The sequence below is a fragment of the Martes martes genome (assembly GCF_963455335.1).
Source record: "Martes martes genome assembly, chromosome: 11".
Taxonomy (NCBI): Eukaryota; Metazoa; Chordata; class Mammalia; order Carnivora; family Mustelidae; genus Martes; species Martes martes.
In genome coordinates this window covers 93,088,144-93,103,502 of record NC_137899.1, presented here as the reverse complement: position 1 = coordinate 93,103,502, position 15,359 = coordinate 93,088,144, and the positions used below count along the sequence as shown (strand labels likewise).

General features: G+C 44.0%; 1 protein-coding gene across 1 annotated transcript in view; it reads left to right on the top strand.

The window, feature by feature from the left end:
* SVOPL (SVOP like) overlaps positions 1–15,359 on the top strand; it is a gene marked incomplete at its 3' end in the record, with an annotated part of 89,120 nt that overhangs the window by 42,172 nt on the left and 31,589 nt on the right. The window contains 5 exon segments of the mRNA XM_080818773.1: positions 326–399; positions 3,598–3,815; positions 4,477–4,588; positions 5,329–5,410; positions 12,827–12,916. Of these exon segments, the coding sequence (XP_080674899.1) occupies positions 326–399; positions 3,598–3,815; positions 4,477–4,588; positions 5,329–5,410; positions 12,827–12,916 (576 nt within the window).

Sequence of the window (15,359 nt, the reverse complement as noted above, 5' to 3'; positions counted from 1 at the left end):
TATGGTTATGCTTTTCTTATATCCTACTATTTTCTGTGCTTCATCCCACTGCTCACCAGCACTGGTGAGAAGAGGAGGAGGGAAGGGTTAGAATCCTCATTTCAATGGGCTGGTCCTTGCCATTGAAAATAAAAAGCATGCAAAGACTGACTGGCCGAGATGGACGAGTAGAAGCAGTGATCTGTGGGCTAGGCGAGGTGCGCTCATGGGAGCCCCATTACATTCCCACGCTGTTCTTACTTTCTGTTCTCTAAAATACTAGAGGATGCCTTGCCAGTCTGTGAGCCACTAAACCTAATCTGCCTGTCCCTTTTCACCATCCCAGGAAAAAAGAGGAAGATTTGCAGACCTCTTGGATGCTAAATATTTACGGACCACATTACAGATCTGGGTCATATGGTAAGAATGTAATTATTTCAAAATGACTTTTCAATAAACACAGAGCTGACTTAAGTAAATCCACTCAGGGCCAGTGGGGAGTAAAACCACAAGGCTGACTCTAGCAATGTCTTATCTTTCTGCTACCACCACCAACTAACCAATAAATAAACCTTTTTTTTTTTTTAAAGGAGAAAGAAAGTATCTACGACTAGATTTTTATTTTTCATATGAGCTCACTTTCTAACCTTTTGTAGTCTGGCCTTTTTCCTCGCCACATGACAGAAAGGGATCCTTTGAAGTCACCAATAATTGAATTCAATGGGATAGACTCTGGTGGTTTTCTTTGTGCCCCACTCCTCTGTAGCCATGACCTTGAGTACACAAAGATTTTCTAAACAAGATACACAAAGTCCTTCTGCATTAAATTAGGAACTCTGTGCCATGAGAGATCATGAAGAATCTGAAAGGTAAGGTCACCAACTGGGAGAAGACATTTCCAAAATACATGCCCAATTAAATTTTATATATATAGACAACTATATATATAAAATTATATATATAATTCTTTCCAACAAGAAAAGATACCCATACCAGTAGGGAAATAGGCAAGAGACTTGAACTGGCACTTGACCAAAAATTGTATCAAATAAATGTATGAAAACATGCTCAACCTTAAAATCACTAGGGAAATGCAAATTAAAACCAACGAGACCCATTACAAATCCACTGGAATGGTTAAAATTAAATTAATTATGCCAATTAACTATCCAATTAGATTAACTATAGCAAGTGTTGGGAAGAATGTTAAGTAACTGGAACTCTCACGCCCAGCTGACTGGAGTTCAAAGTAAAACCACTTTGGAAAATGGTTCAGAGGTATTTATCACAGTTGAAAATATGCATAGTCTATGGCTCAGTAATTCCATTCGTAGTTTTATATCCAACAGAAATGCGTACATACGTTTACCAAAATACATTTGCATGAATGTCCTTAGCATTATTTTATTTGTAACAACCCCAAGCTCTAAACCAGCCACAAGTCCATTCACAGTATAATGGATACACTGTGTTACATTCATAAAAATGAAATACTTTAAAAAAAATGGAATACTTTATAATAACAGGAAAGAGAAAACTAGTTATCTACATTCAATATGGCTGAATCTTAAAAACATCATAACGAGCAGAGGAAGCCAGACACAGATACATATTCTGTGATTCCATTTATATAAAGATAGAAAGCAGGCAAAACTAATCTATAGTGATTAAATTCAGGAAAGTGTCTGTCTGCCTTTCTCGGATAAAATCATTATTAATAGGCTGGTATGTTGCCTTTTAAGACTTTAATTTTTAAAATACTCTCAATATTTAGGGGCACCTGGGTGGCTCATGGGTTAAGCCTCTGCCTTTGCTCAGGTCATGATCTCAGGGTCCTGGGATCGAGCCCCACATTGGGCTCTTGGCTCGGCAGGGAGCCTGCTTCTGCTTTTCTCTCTGCCTGCCTCTCTGCCTGCTTGTGATGTCTCTGTCTCTGTCGGATAAATAAATAAAAATCTTAAAATACTCTCAATATTTGGAAATTGAACTAGAGTTACTGTATTTTTTTAAAAGATTTTATTTATCTATTTGAGAGAGAGCACAGCAGGGGGAGCAGCAGTGGGAGGGGGAACAGCAACCCCCCCTGCTGAGCAGAGAGCTTGATGCTGGGCTGGATCCCAGGACTGAGATCATGACCTGAGCTGAAGGCAGATGCTTTCCTGATTGAGCCACCCAGGCGCCCCAAACTAAAGCTTTTTTAATAACAAGAGGAAGTATTGTAACTACGGGGATTTTTTTTTTTTTGGACACTTTGTTATGAAAATTTTCAAACGCACACTAAAGTAGAGGATACCGTGATGACCTCTGACTGATCCGTCCCCCATAACTGACGGTCACTGGTAGTCGCTCCTGGTTGCCTCGGCTCTGTTTTCCAGGGCCTACTTTGAAGCAAGCCCAGGCTCCGTGACCTTTCATCCCCAGATACTTCTTTGAGAGTCTCAACTGCCTGAGGACATTTTCTTAGATGATTCCACTCCTGTAATTAACAGACAAGCAATCATCTCACTAATATCGGCTGATGCCCGGAGCACTGGCGAAGTCCCCGGCTGTCCCTGTATCCGCGCTGTGCAGCCGACTTCCCAAACCACTTCTGTGAAACTGAGAGGGGCTCCAGGGGCGTTTCTGGGGGGCTATTTCTTTCCTTGACTTTGACACATGCAATTTTCTGTATGTTATTATAATTTTATCTCAACACAAGTATTTACCAAAGAATAGACAGAAAAAAGACAAGAACTAGATATAAAGGGAAAAACGCCGGGGGCTGCTCCTGGCCGGCTAGAGACAGCTTTGGGTCAGGCAGAATTCTAAAGATTACCACCTCCCATGCCCACCCCCCAGATTACCAACTCCTGTTGATTTAATCACGTGCTAATTTGGGTGCTGGTGTGAAGGGACCGCACAGATGTAATTTAGGTTACCCGCCTTAAAATCGGGAGCGTATGCCGGTCGAAGCAGGTGCGCCCAATCCAGTCACTTGAGTCTTTCAAAGTAGAGAGATTTCCCCAGCTGGAAACAGAGACGGAGCAGAAGAGAAAGCACGAGGTGAGGCAGGGAGGAGAGATTCCTGGGCAGAAGGACCTGGGGAAGGAAGGAAACGAGGGAGGAAGGAAGCCTGCCTGTAGAAACCGAGAGCAACAGGTCCCCAGTAGCAAGGAGACGGACATGCATTGTCCAGCCCCAAGGAGCTGAGTTGTGCAGGGGTCAGGACAGATTCTGCCCCCACCCCCGACCCCCCGAACAAGGCCTCAGGAGACCCACACAACTCCGGGCCTACAGAATGGAGGAAGTCAATGTGAGTTGTTTTAAGCAACCACGTTGGTGCTAATTTGTTAGAGCGGAGACAGAAAGTGAGTCCACGCTTCAAATTTCCTTCACTGGCTGTGCGGTCCTCCCGGGTCCAGCCCCAGGCTGAGCCTGCAAAAGCCCTTTCCCACCCGGGGTTCCCCTGCACGCCTCCCTCGGGCTCCCCAGGATAGGTGCGCCCAGCCTTTGGTGCCCTCTGCACCTGGGGCCTCCCACCCGACCACTCTCCTGCTTCCCCCCACTTCTCCCCACCTCTGCTGGCGCCGCCCCTCCTTTGGGCTGGCTTTTCTAATGAGCCGCTTCTCTCCCTTCCAGGCTGGGAATCTCTTTCGCCTACTACGGGGTCATCCTGGCCAGCGCCGAGCTGCTGGAGCGGAACCTGGTGTGTGGTTCGGGGGCCGAGTCCGAGTCCCAGTCCGAGGTGGCCGTAACCGTGCCGGACACAGAGGAGAGCCACAGCCCCTGCCACTGCCACATGTTTGCTCCCTCCGACTACAGGACCATGCTTATCAGCACCGCTGGCGAAATTGCTTGTAAATGTCGACCTCAGTGTTTTGGGTCCCTGTCTGTTTGGGGTGGGGGGCCCTGTCCTAGATGTGGCTCCTGCCTGGGCAGAGCTGAGCACGTCCCCACACCCTGCTCTTGTGTCCCCAGTGTAGACTGGTGTGGGGAGAAGTGTGCAGGACTAGAGCTTGGAATTACTGTATCCTATCAGTTCTAAGCTGATATCCCCCCCCTCCCCCCCCCCCAGCACTTTGGAAGTCTCTGAAATTGAGATGTGTCTTACATCTCACATGGCTCCTGAAATTTCATTTGCAGCACTGTTTGCATTTTAGTGGACATAAAATAATAGTACTTAAAAATCAGTGGTACCATGAATTTGATGGCAAACAGTATAAATCATTTAAAATACAGATCTAGAAGGTTTGCAATTAACAATAGACCTACATGTCCTAAGAAGCATCTTGGGCAGAAAGCACCCTTTCTGTACACACCGTGCTCGTCCTTCTTGGACCCACGAGGAAAAGCCTGGGGAAGGAGTCAGGAGGTGGATGACCATGGGACTGGATTTGGGCTGGGACACACGTGAGGTCTGGATGAAGTTGCCTCTTTCTGAAATGACAACAGGGAATCCTTGGTAAATGCCACTTGCTTTCGAGGTTTCAGAAATTGTCCCTGTCATTTGTTTTTTAGTGAATCCTCTCAATATCCTGGGCATTAATTTCCTGGGAAGACGGCTGAGCCTTTCTATCACCATGGGATGCACAGCTTTATTCTTCCTTCTCCTCAATATTTGCACGTCAAGGTATTTTTCTCTCTGGTTGCTTGAAAATAATCTAGGCTTGTGCGGTGGGTTTAAGTTGTGGTTTCCTGACCCATAGCGTTCAGTGGGCATCAGGGCAAGCCCCTTTGACCTGGGGAGTAGTGAATGGGCTGCTGGTTTAACTGGAATGGTCTTCCCTGGTACCCACCACTCCCCTTTCCCTCTTCTACTGACCCGGCCCCGCCTCTGCGCTCCCAGGGAACAGGTGCGAGCGCAGGCGCAGTCATTCCGCCCACCGAGATATTACGATCTTTACCCAATCTTCGTGGAACCTCAGGACCCTAGTTGTTTCCAGATTATCTGGACCATTATTACGATAGCTCAGGGAAACAGGTAACCTACCGGTGGGGTAAAAATTCGTTTCACTCTCAATTTGCAATCCTAGAATGTCCTCAGTTGTAATCTCTATCATTCTGCAAAACACATCATTTCCCCAAAAGGGTGGTAGCAGAAGGGGTGCTCATCTGGGGCCCCAGGCTGGAACGGCACACTTGGGGGGGTGGGAAGGACAGATGGGGAGTTGGGTTGAAGGTTGGGGTCCAGCATTTACTTTAGGACCCCACAGTCAGGCCAGGAGAGGAGCAGCACCTCTCCAGAACATGGTTATCTGTGGGCGTGTATTAGCATCTGTAATGCTAAGCTGTGTGATGTGAGCACCTGTCAAGGCCCTGGAAAGCCCTCCATGCTGCCTTTTCTAACTTTTCTGGCATCTTGTTCCCTAGCGCTGGCCTCATTGGCTTCCTCTTCATGCTGAGGGCTTTGGTGGCAGCCAACTTCAACACCATCTACATTTACACTGCTGAGGTCAGTTGTGGGTCGGTTACTCCCAAGACATGCAAGGCGAGCTACTTCGATTTCACCGAGTGTAATTTTCTTTATCGCTCCATCCATGTCAAGATTGCATTCTTCTTGGTGGCTGAATAATATTCCATTGTAGATCCAGACCACATCTTCTTTATTCATCAGGTGCTGGACATTCGGGCTCTTTCCATCGTTTGGCTATTGTGGACATGGCTGCTGTAAACACTGGGATGCAGGTGCCCCTTCAAATTAGTATTTTTGTATCTTTGGGTTAATACCTAGTAGAGCAATTGCTGGGTCATAGGGTAGATCTATTTTTAACTTTTTGAGGAACCTCCACACTGTTTTCCAGAATGGCTGTATCAACGTGTCTTCCCACCAACAGTGTAGGAGGGTTCCTCTTACCCCGCGTCCTCCCCAACACCTCTTGTTTCCTGTGTTGTTATTTTTAGATATTTTGACAGGTGTGTTGTGGGGATCTCATTGTGGTTATGATTTGCATTTCACTCATGAGTGTTGTTGAGCATCTTTTCATGTATCTGTTGGCCATCTGTATGTCTTTGGAAAAATGTCTATTCTGCCTATTTTTTAACTGGATTATTTTGGTTTGGGTGTTGAGTTTCATTAAGTTCTTAATATCTTTTGGATACTAACTCTTTATCAGGTATGTCATTCGCAAGTATCTTCTCCCATTCTGAGGGCTGCCTTCTAGTTTGATTGATTGCTTCCTTTTCGGTGCAGAAGCTTCGCATTTTGATGTAGTCCCAGTAGTTTATTTTTGCTTGTGTTTCCCTGGCTTCGGGAGACCTATTTAGTAAGAAGTTGATATGGCCGATATCAGAGAAGTGACTGCCTGTGTTCTCTAGTATTTTAATAATTTTCCGTCTCACATTTAAAGCTCACGTCCATTGTGAATTTATTTTTGTGTATGCTGTAAGAAAGCGGTCCCATTTTCATTCTTCTGCATGTCGCTGTCCAGTTTTCCCAACACCATTTGTGGAAGAGATGATCTTTTTATTCCATTGTATATTCCCTCCTGCTTTGTCAAGGATTAATTAGTCATACAGTTGCGGGTTCATTTCTGGGCTCTCTATTCTGTTCCTTTGATCTATGTGTCTTTTTTTTTGTGCCAGGACCATACTATCTTGAGCACTACAGCTTTGTAATATAGCTTGAAGTCCAGAATTGTGATGCCTCCAGCTTAGCTTTTCTTTTTCAAGATTGCTTTGGCTACTTAGGATCTTTTGTGGCTCCATATAAATTTTAGGATTATTTCATCTAGCTCTGTGAGAAATACCAGTGCTATTTTGATAAGGATTGCATTAAATGCGTAGCTTTGGGTAATAGAGGCATTTTAACAATATTTGTTCTTCCACTCCATGAGCGTGGAATATTTTTCCATTTCTCTGTGTCGTCTTCAATTTCTTTGACCAGTGTTTTATAGTTTTCAGAGTACAGGTCTTTCAGCTCTTTGGTTAGGTTTGTTACTAAGTATCTAATGCTTTTTGGTGCAGTTGAAAAATGGGGTCAATTTTTTTTTTTTAAGATTTTATTTATTTATTTGACAGACAGAGATCACAGAGAAGTAGGCAGAGAGAGAGGAGGAAGCAGGCTCCCCGCTGAGCAGAGAGCCTGATGCGGGGCTCGATCCCAGGACCCTGGGATCATGACCTGAGCCGAAGGCAGAGGATTAACCCACTGAGCCACCAAGGCACCCCGTATTTCTTGATTTCTCTTTCTGCTGCTTCATTATTGGTGTATAGAAATGCAACAGTTTTTTTTTTTTTTTTTAATCCTACCACTTTACTGAGATTGTGTATCAGTTCCAGCAATTTTTTGGAGTATTTTGGTTTTTTTATAAAGACTATCGTGTCATCTGCAAATAGTGAAAGTTTGACTTCTTCCTTGCCCATTTGGATGTCTTTTATTTCTTTCCGTTGTCTGCTGAGGCTAGGACTTCCAGTACTGTGTTAAATAATAGTGGTGAGAGTGGATATTCCTGTCTTTTTCCTGATTATAGAGGAAACACTCTCAGTTGTCTTCATTGAGAATGATACTAGCCATGGGCTTTTCATATATGGCCTTTATTATGTTGAGGTATGTTCCCGCTAACCCTGCTTTGTTGAGGGTTTTTATCATGAATAGATGTTGAAAGATCATGTGGTTCTTATTCTTCTATTAATGTGGTGTGTGTATCCTTTTGACTGATAGGCTAATGCTGAACCACCCTTGCAGCCCAGGAATAAATCCTACTTGATAGTGGTGGATGGTTCTTTTAATGTACTGTTGGATTCCATTTGCTAGACATTATTGAGAACTTTTGCACCCGGTGTTCAGCAGGGATACTGGCCTGTAATTTTGTTATTTAGTGGAGTCTTTATCTGCTTTTGTTATCAGGATAATGCTGGCTTATGGAACGAATTTGGAAGTTTTCCTTCTATTGCTTTTTTTGGAATAGTTTGAGAAGAATGGGTATTAACTCTTCTTTATTATCTATCTATTTATTTATTTATTTTTAAAATATTTTATTTACTTGACAGATCACAAGTAGGCAGAGAGGCAGGCAGAGAGAGAGAGGGAAGCAGGCTTCCTGCTGAGCAGAGGGCCTAGTGCGGGGCTCGATCCCAGGACTCTGGGATCATGACCTGGGCTGAAGGCAGAGGCTTAACCCACTGAGCCACCCAGGCACTCCTTAACTCTTTTTTAAGTGTTGGTAGAATTCACCTGTGAAGCCATCTGGCCCTGGACTTTGCCTTGTTGGGAGATAGTCGATTACTGATTCAATTTCTTTGCTGACTATTGGCCTGTTCAAGTTTTCTGTTTCTTCCTGTTTGGTTTTCGTAGTTTTTATGTTTCTAGGAATTGATCCATTTCTTCTAGGTTGTCCAATTTGTTGACATAGAGTTTTTCATGATATTCTCTTGTAATTGTTTATACTTCTGTGATGTTGGTTGTTACTTCTCTCTCATTTGTGATTTCATTTATTTGGGTCTTTTCTTTCTGATAAGTCTGGCTCTAGGGTTATATCGATTTTGTTTTTCAAAGAACCAGCTGCTGGTTTCATTGATCTGTTCTATTTTTTTCTAGTTTATCATTTATTTCTGCTCTTATCTTTATTATTTCCTTCCTTCTGCTTGCCTCATTTTTCTTTTTCTAGCTCCTTTAGGTATAAGGTTAGGTTGTTTATTTGAGATTTTTCTTACTGCTTGAGGTGGGCCTGTACTGCTGTGTACTTCCCTCTTAGGATCACTTTTGCTGCAACCCAAAGGTTTTGGCCATTGTGTTTTCATTTTCATTTGTTTCCATGTATTTTTTAATTTCTTCTTTGATTTCCTGCTTGACACATTCATTGTTTACTAGCATGTTGTTTAACCTCCACATATTCATGGTATTACGAAATGTTTTCTGTGGTTGACTTCAAGTTTCATAGAGTTGGGACCAGAAAATATGCATGGTATGGTTTCAATCTTTTTGTACTTGTTGAGGCCTGACTGTGACTTGAAAAAAAATGCATATTCTGCTTTAGGATGGAATGTTCTGAATGTATCTGTTAAGTCCATCTGGTCCAGTGTGTCATTCAAAGCCATTGTTTCCTTGTTGATTTTCTTCTTAGATGATGTGTCCTTTGATGTAAGTGGGGTGTTAACGTCCCCCGCTGTTGCCACATTATCATCAGTGAGTTCCTTTGTTTGTAATTGTTTTATGTATTTGGGTGTTCCCACTTTGGGGGCACAAATATTTACAATTGTTAGATCTTCTTGTTGGTTAGACCTCTTTATTATGACAGAATGCCCTTCATCTCTCATTACAGTCTTTGGTTTAAAATCTAGTTTGAAAAAAAATAATAAAAAAAATCTATTGCTACTCCGACTTTCTTGTGACACTCATTTGCATGATAAATGTTTCTCCATCCCTCACTTTCAATCTGCAGGTGTCTTTAGGTCTAACATATGTCTCTTACGGGCAGCATATAGATGGCTCTTGTTTTCGTGTCCATTCTGACACCCTGTGTCTTTTGACTGGAACATTTAGTCCATTTACATTCAGGGTAATTTTTGATACACGTTTAGTGCCATTTTATTGTTTTGTGGTTGCATCTGCAGTTTTTCTCTGCTCCTTTCCTTGTTGCTTTTGGTCTGTCCACTCAGAGTCCCTTTCAGTATTGCTTGCAGGACTGGTTTAGTGGTCACAAACTTCTTCAGTTTTTGTTTGTTTGGGGAATGCTTTCTCTCTTCTTCTATTCTGAATGACAGCCTTGCTGGAGAATATTCTTGGCTGCAGATTTTTCCCACTCAGCACTTTGAGTATATCCTGCCACTGTCTTCTGGCCTGCCAAGTTTCTGTTGAGCAATCTGCAGCTAGATTTATGGATCTTCCCTTGTAAGTTAGGGACTTCTTTTGTGTTGCTGCTCTTAGGATTTTTTCTTTAATCACTGTATTTGCAAATTTAACTGTAATATGTCTTAGTGTTGGCCTGCTCTTGATTTTGATGGGAGTTCTCTGTGCCTCCTGGATCCGGGTGCCTATTTCCTTCTCAGATTTGGGAAGCTTTCAGCGATTCCTTCCTGGAGTAAATTTTCACACACACCCCCCTTCCTTCTCTTCCTCTTCTGGGACTCATAGGATACTGATGTTACTACATTTGAAGGAGTCGCTGAGTTTCCTAAGTCTGTTCTCATCCATAATTCTTTTCTCTCTCTCTCTCACTTTTTTTTTTTTTTGAAGATTTTATTTATTTATTAGAGAGATGGAGAGAGACCACAAGTAGGCAGAGCAGCAGGCAGAGGGAGAGGGAGAAGCAGGCTCCCTCGCTGAGCAGGGAGCCCGACGTGGGGCTCGATCCCAGGACCCTGCGATCATGACCTGAGCTGAAGGCAGCCGCTTAACTGACTGAGCCACCCAGGCATCCCTTCTTTTTCTCTTTTGTGCGGCTTCATTATTTTCTCTTTCATCTTCTGTGTCACTTACTCATTCCTCTGCTTCTCCAGCCCTCGGTGCACTCAGTCTGTTTCTATTATCAGTTACAGCATTTTTCATTTCTGATTCTTCAACTCTTTCATCCCTGTGGTAAGGGCCTCCCTGAAGTCTTCCATTCTTTTCTAAAGCCCAGCGAGTATCCTTACAAATTGTTGCTTCAAATTCTCCATCAGGCATGTCACTTATATCTGTCCCACTTAGGTTTGTGGCCCTGAGCTTAACTTGTTTCATTTGGGAGGAATTCCTCCATCTTGGCACTCTCCGTCTTCTTCTGTGTTAGATGAGCCTGTTGGGCTTCCCACTCCTGAGAGTAATGGCTTTATGAGGAAGTGGTCCTATGGTGTCCAGGGCTTGGGGCTTCAGGGAGTGTCTCTGGTGTGTGCTGCGTGCACTCTGCTGCTGTGTTCTGGCTACTCTGTTCCTCAGGCCAGTCATCTGCAGAGGCTCCGTGACTGCAGTGGGCAGTGTTTTGTCCGTGGCCAGAACATGGTGGGTTTTAACTAGGTGTGCTCCGATCTGCCTGTCAAATGAGACCTGAGGCTATTTCCACTAGAACTGAAGCCCCACAGAACTCCCTGGTCAGGAGATGTGGTGTGGGTGGCGGTTTCCACTGGTCTCAGGAAGGGTCTCATTGCACTGGGCCAGAGGCACACTTGCCCAAGGAGGGCAATCCCAGCAGAGCGCCGGGGGAGGCTGCATTTGTTTTCATCTCAGGAAACAGAAATCTGTTCAGCTTACAGATAGGGTCTGTGCAAATCATTAAAGCCACAGAGAAAAATATTCTTTTCTCCCCTTAGTGATAAAAATAGGAATTGACATGTTTGATCTGTGTAATCCAGTGTGCTTCTGAAGTTACGTTTGAAATATCCAACTTAACATGTTTTGGAATAAATTCATTTAAAAGGTCCTTTCTAAGTAAATTTTTTGATACTAATTGTCTAAAAAAAAATCAAAGGCGTGTACCTAAAGATGATTGTCTTCTCCTACTCCACTCGGAGGACTTACTTTCTTTGCTCTGATATCACCACTATGTGTCTGAATCCATTGTTCTCAGTTATAGCCAGCAGTCTCATTTTCCAGAAAAAGAAAAAAAACTCCCCCAAAATGGACTCCACTCCCAGACCTTCTTATAAAAATACAACAATGTCCGCTGAGGCCAGACAGCTTCTTGACTTTGCACTGGACAAATGGTGCTTAATAAAATGTGACCAAGTAGAGGCTATGTGCTTTGCTTTAGGGAATGGATTAAAAATTATGGATATTGTAGGGCTTTAAGAGAATTCTCGAGTTTTGAAAAACCATACTTTCATAAAGCATTCTCCCTATAAATTGTTAAGTACTATTTGCTTACTTATTAAACTTCTGCCAGTTCCTAGAAGAATTTAGACTTAAGAAAGTACAGATCAAAGAAGTCTTATAATAAGTGTTAGAAAGTTGTACTGAGAAAGTAGATTACGGGGGCACCTGGGTGGCTCATTGAGTTAAGCATCTGCCTTTGGCTCAGGTCATGATCTCAGGATCCTGGGATCCCAGCCCCCATGTCCATCTCCCTGCTCAGCAGGGAGCCTGCTTCTCCTTCTCTCTCTGTCTACCGGCCCCCAGCTCATGCTGTCTCTCTCTCTTTCAAATAAAATCTTTTTTAAAAGGTAGATTATGCCATAAAATTCCATTTTATTTATTTATGTTTGTTTGTTTAAGATTTTATTTGTCAGAGAGAGCGCACAAACAGAAGGAGCAACAGGCAGAGGGAGAAGCAGGCTCCCTGCTGAGCAAGGAGCCTGATACAGGACTCGATCCCAGGACCCTGGGATCATGACCTGAGCAGAAGGCAAATGTTTAACCGACTGAGCCACCCAGGCGCCCCTGGGGGAAGACTTTCTTTACTTTCAGTAGGACTTTATACATTTATAGCTCTAAAGTGGAAGTCTTCTGTTTGATTCCAGAGCTTAACTGTTTGAAATTATGCTTGGAATATTCAATTAAACACATTTTGCAGGGGCACCTGGGTGGCTCAGTCGGTTAAACATCAGTGGGTTAAAGCCTCTGCCTTGGGCTCAGGTCATGGTCCCAGGATCCTGGGATCGAGCCCTGCATCGGGCTCTCTGCTTGGGAGGGAGCCTGCTTCCTCCACTCTCTCTGCCTTTCTTTCTGCCTACTTGTGATCTCTGTCAAGTAAATAAAATCTTTAAAAAGAAAAAATAAAAAAACATTTTGTAATTTGGTCATTTAAAGGCTCATTTCTAAGTGTTTATTTTTCTGATACTTAAAAATTCAATGTTGTGATGCCTGAGAACACGAATGTCGTATATTTCATAGCCTACACACCTGTATAGAATAGCTGGTATTTGCTATATACGGAAGCCTGCCTGGGGGAGGAAGGGCAGGGGACTTGGGAAAGCAGGAGCCCAAGCTAACCGATGCTTCCTACGCTCCTCCCTCCAGGTCTACCCCACGATGATGCGCGCCTTGGGGATGGGGACCAGTGGCTCCCTGTGTCGGATTGGAGCAATGGTGGCACCGTTTATATCCCAGGTACAGCCCAGGAGTCTCTGTAGGCGGGGGATGAGTCTAAAGGAGATGGGAAAAGCGGGACACCGGGTTCTTTCAAGTTAAAGTTTTAAGCGGGGAATTTCCGTTGACGTCATGAGTATTCTTGAGGGGTTGTTTTCCCATTGTTGGGTGAATTTGGGTAGGGAAAGAGGCTAAGTAAACATTTCCAGACTTGTAGTTGGTCAATAGCACGTATTTCATTGCGTGCATGATTTGGATTTTGTTGGGCATTGTTGCAGGAAGATGGAAAAGAAATGGAGGGCATGAGGAGCTTGAGCAATTGAATAAGAGTGGGTTTGAACCCCAACCCTGTCCAGGGGTACAATTGAGAAACGCAGCATGGAAAGGCAGGGAGGGGAAGTCTAGTGCTAGAGGAAACCAGGTCCTGGGATAAAATCCAGAGGTGGCCTGGACTCATGGATGGACCCTTGTTTCTGGAGGGAAACAGAGGCAGATAGGGTGACCAAGGTGGTTGTGTTTCCTCGAAGGGCTGAACTCTGCCTGCACTGGTCCTTCTCTTTTGACCACAGAAATGGAAATCCACCTGAGCTGGCTGCCGTGGGAGGTTCTGGTCCAAGCAGTGGAGGTGATAGAGACCCAGGCCCTTTCTTCCTCATGTCTGTCTGGGTCCGTGGTCACTCCTTCACCTTTCTGAGAATTCAGGATTTACGAACCTCTCCCTGAAGGCTATGCTTGCCTGTGTACTTGGCCATCCCAGGAATCCGAAACGTGGATCCTTAGATCCAGCCACCAGAAGGCATGGCTGTACTCTCTCTTCCTCCCAGAAAAGGGACTGTCACTAGCCAGGTCTGGTCGGATGTTCATACTTGAGCTCAATCAGCGGTGGCCAGGGGTCGAGGTTATCTGCAAATGCAGCTGGGGAAATGCAGTTTTTAAAGGAAGGGGTTTTGGTGGGCCGAGCAGACGGACTGTCACGTGCATTTCCTATAACTTAACACATTTTGCCCCCACTAGGCTGTTATTTGTTTGTTTTTAACTATTTGGGGAATGTTTTCTCCCCTCACCTTAAGGAAAAATGAGGGCAGCTTTTGTCTCATGATTTTCAAAGTTTTTTTGTACTGCTTTCACTGTTTTCAGGAAAAAACACAGTGGTAAAAGACAGAAGTAAGATATGAATCCTGTTTCTGGATGATCCAGCTCTGGTCCAGCTTATTTTCTGAGCTTTAAGTAGAAATTGCATCTCTCTGTTTTTCAGCCACTTGAAACCTATCTTTTGGGTATTCGTGGGTATTTTCCCTAGAGGCCACACGACTTTCTGTGGCTTTGTGGATCGGGAAAGATCACCAACTGTGTCTAGGTCTTCTGGGGCCATAGGCTCTGACCTGCTTTAGCCTCCTGTGGCCAGGGAGTCGCAACCTGTTACAGTTAAATCCCTCCTCTCTCAATGTCCGTCCATCTGTAAAATAAAGATCAAAACAGCACCCACCACATAGGTTTGTTCTGAGTATTAATACATGGAAAACACTTAGCCCAACTTTGGGCACATAGTAAACACTGAATAAATGTTACTTAATAGCAATGATCACTAATAATGAAGACCAAATGCTAAATGTTTCAAATAAATATCTCTCAATAACAAAAATACTTTTTTAAAAAAATCCAGTATTTTGAACGTGGTGCAATTAGGATGTTTTGCTTTCTTAATGGGTTTGGATGGGAGGTCAGAATCCCAGATCTGTTCGCTCCTAGGATATCTGCTTGGGTTTGGGGAGGGGTGAGCTGCTCCAGGCAGAGAGGAAGGCCTTGGCATCACTCTTGGGAGCTGATAGTCCCTCCGCCTTGCCTAGGACGGGCTTCTCAAACTTGAGTGCGTATCAGAATTACCAGGCGTAACTTGATAAGGAGAAGATCGCTGGATTCCACCCAGAGACTGAGGCTGAGTGTAGGACCACCAGGGTCGTTCTAACAAGTACTCAGAGCAAACCTGCCGAGACTGGCCTGTGGACTGCCTTCAGGCCAGGCCATCCACAGGGAGAATAATGACTGGGAGAGAAGCTTTACTTTCACTTAATTCTTCCTCTTCCTCCTTCCCTTCTCAGCCCTCTTCCCCTTCCTCCTCCTCCTCCTCTTTTTGCCCTTCATTTAGGAACTTCTTATAATGACCCATTTAACAAGTTGACTTCAAAGTACTTGTCTGCAAATCTACATACAGTTTGGCAGTTAGAAAACACACACACACACACACACACACACACACACACACACACGACTCCGCTAAGCTACAGTATCTGACAGCGTAGAATTGAGAATTCTTTTATTCCAATTCAACCTTCAGTCACCATTTGTTGCGCACTTTGTGGCTGGATTGTTCTAGTTCCATTTTTTGGTGTCTGTAAAGAAACCAGATGAGGTTCCAGGAGTGGGTGGGAGCTGGCCTGCACTGGCTTGTGAAAATGAACTTCTA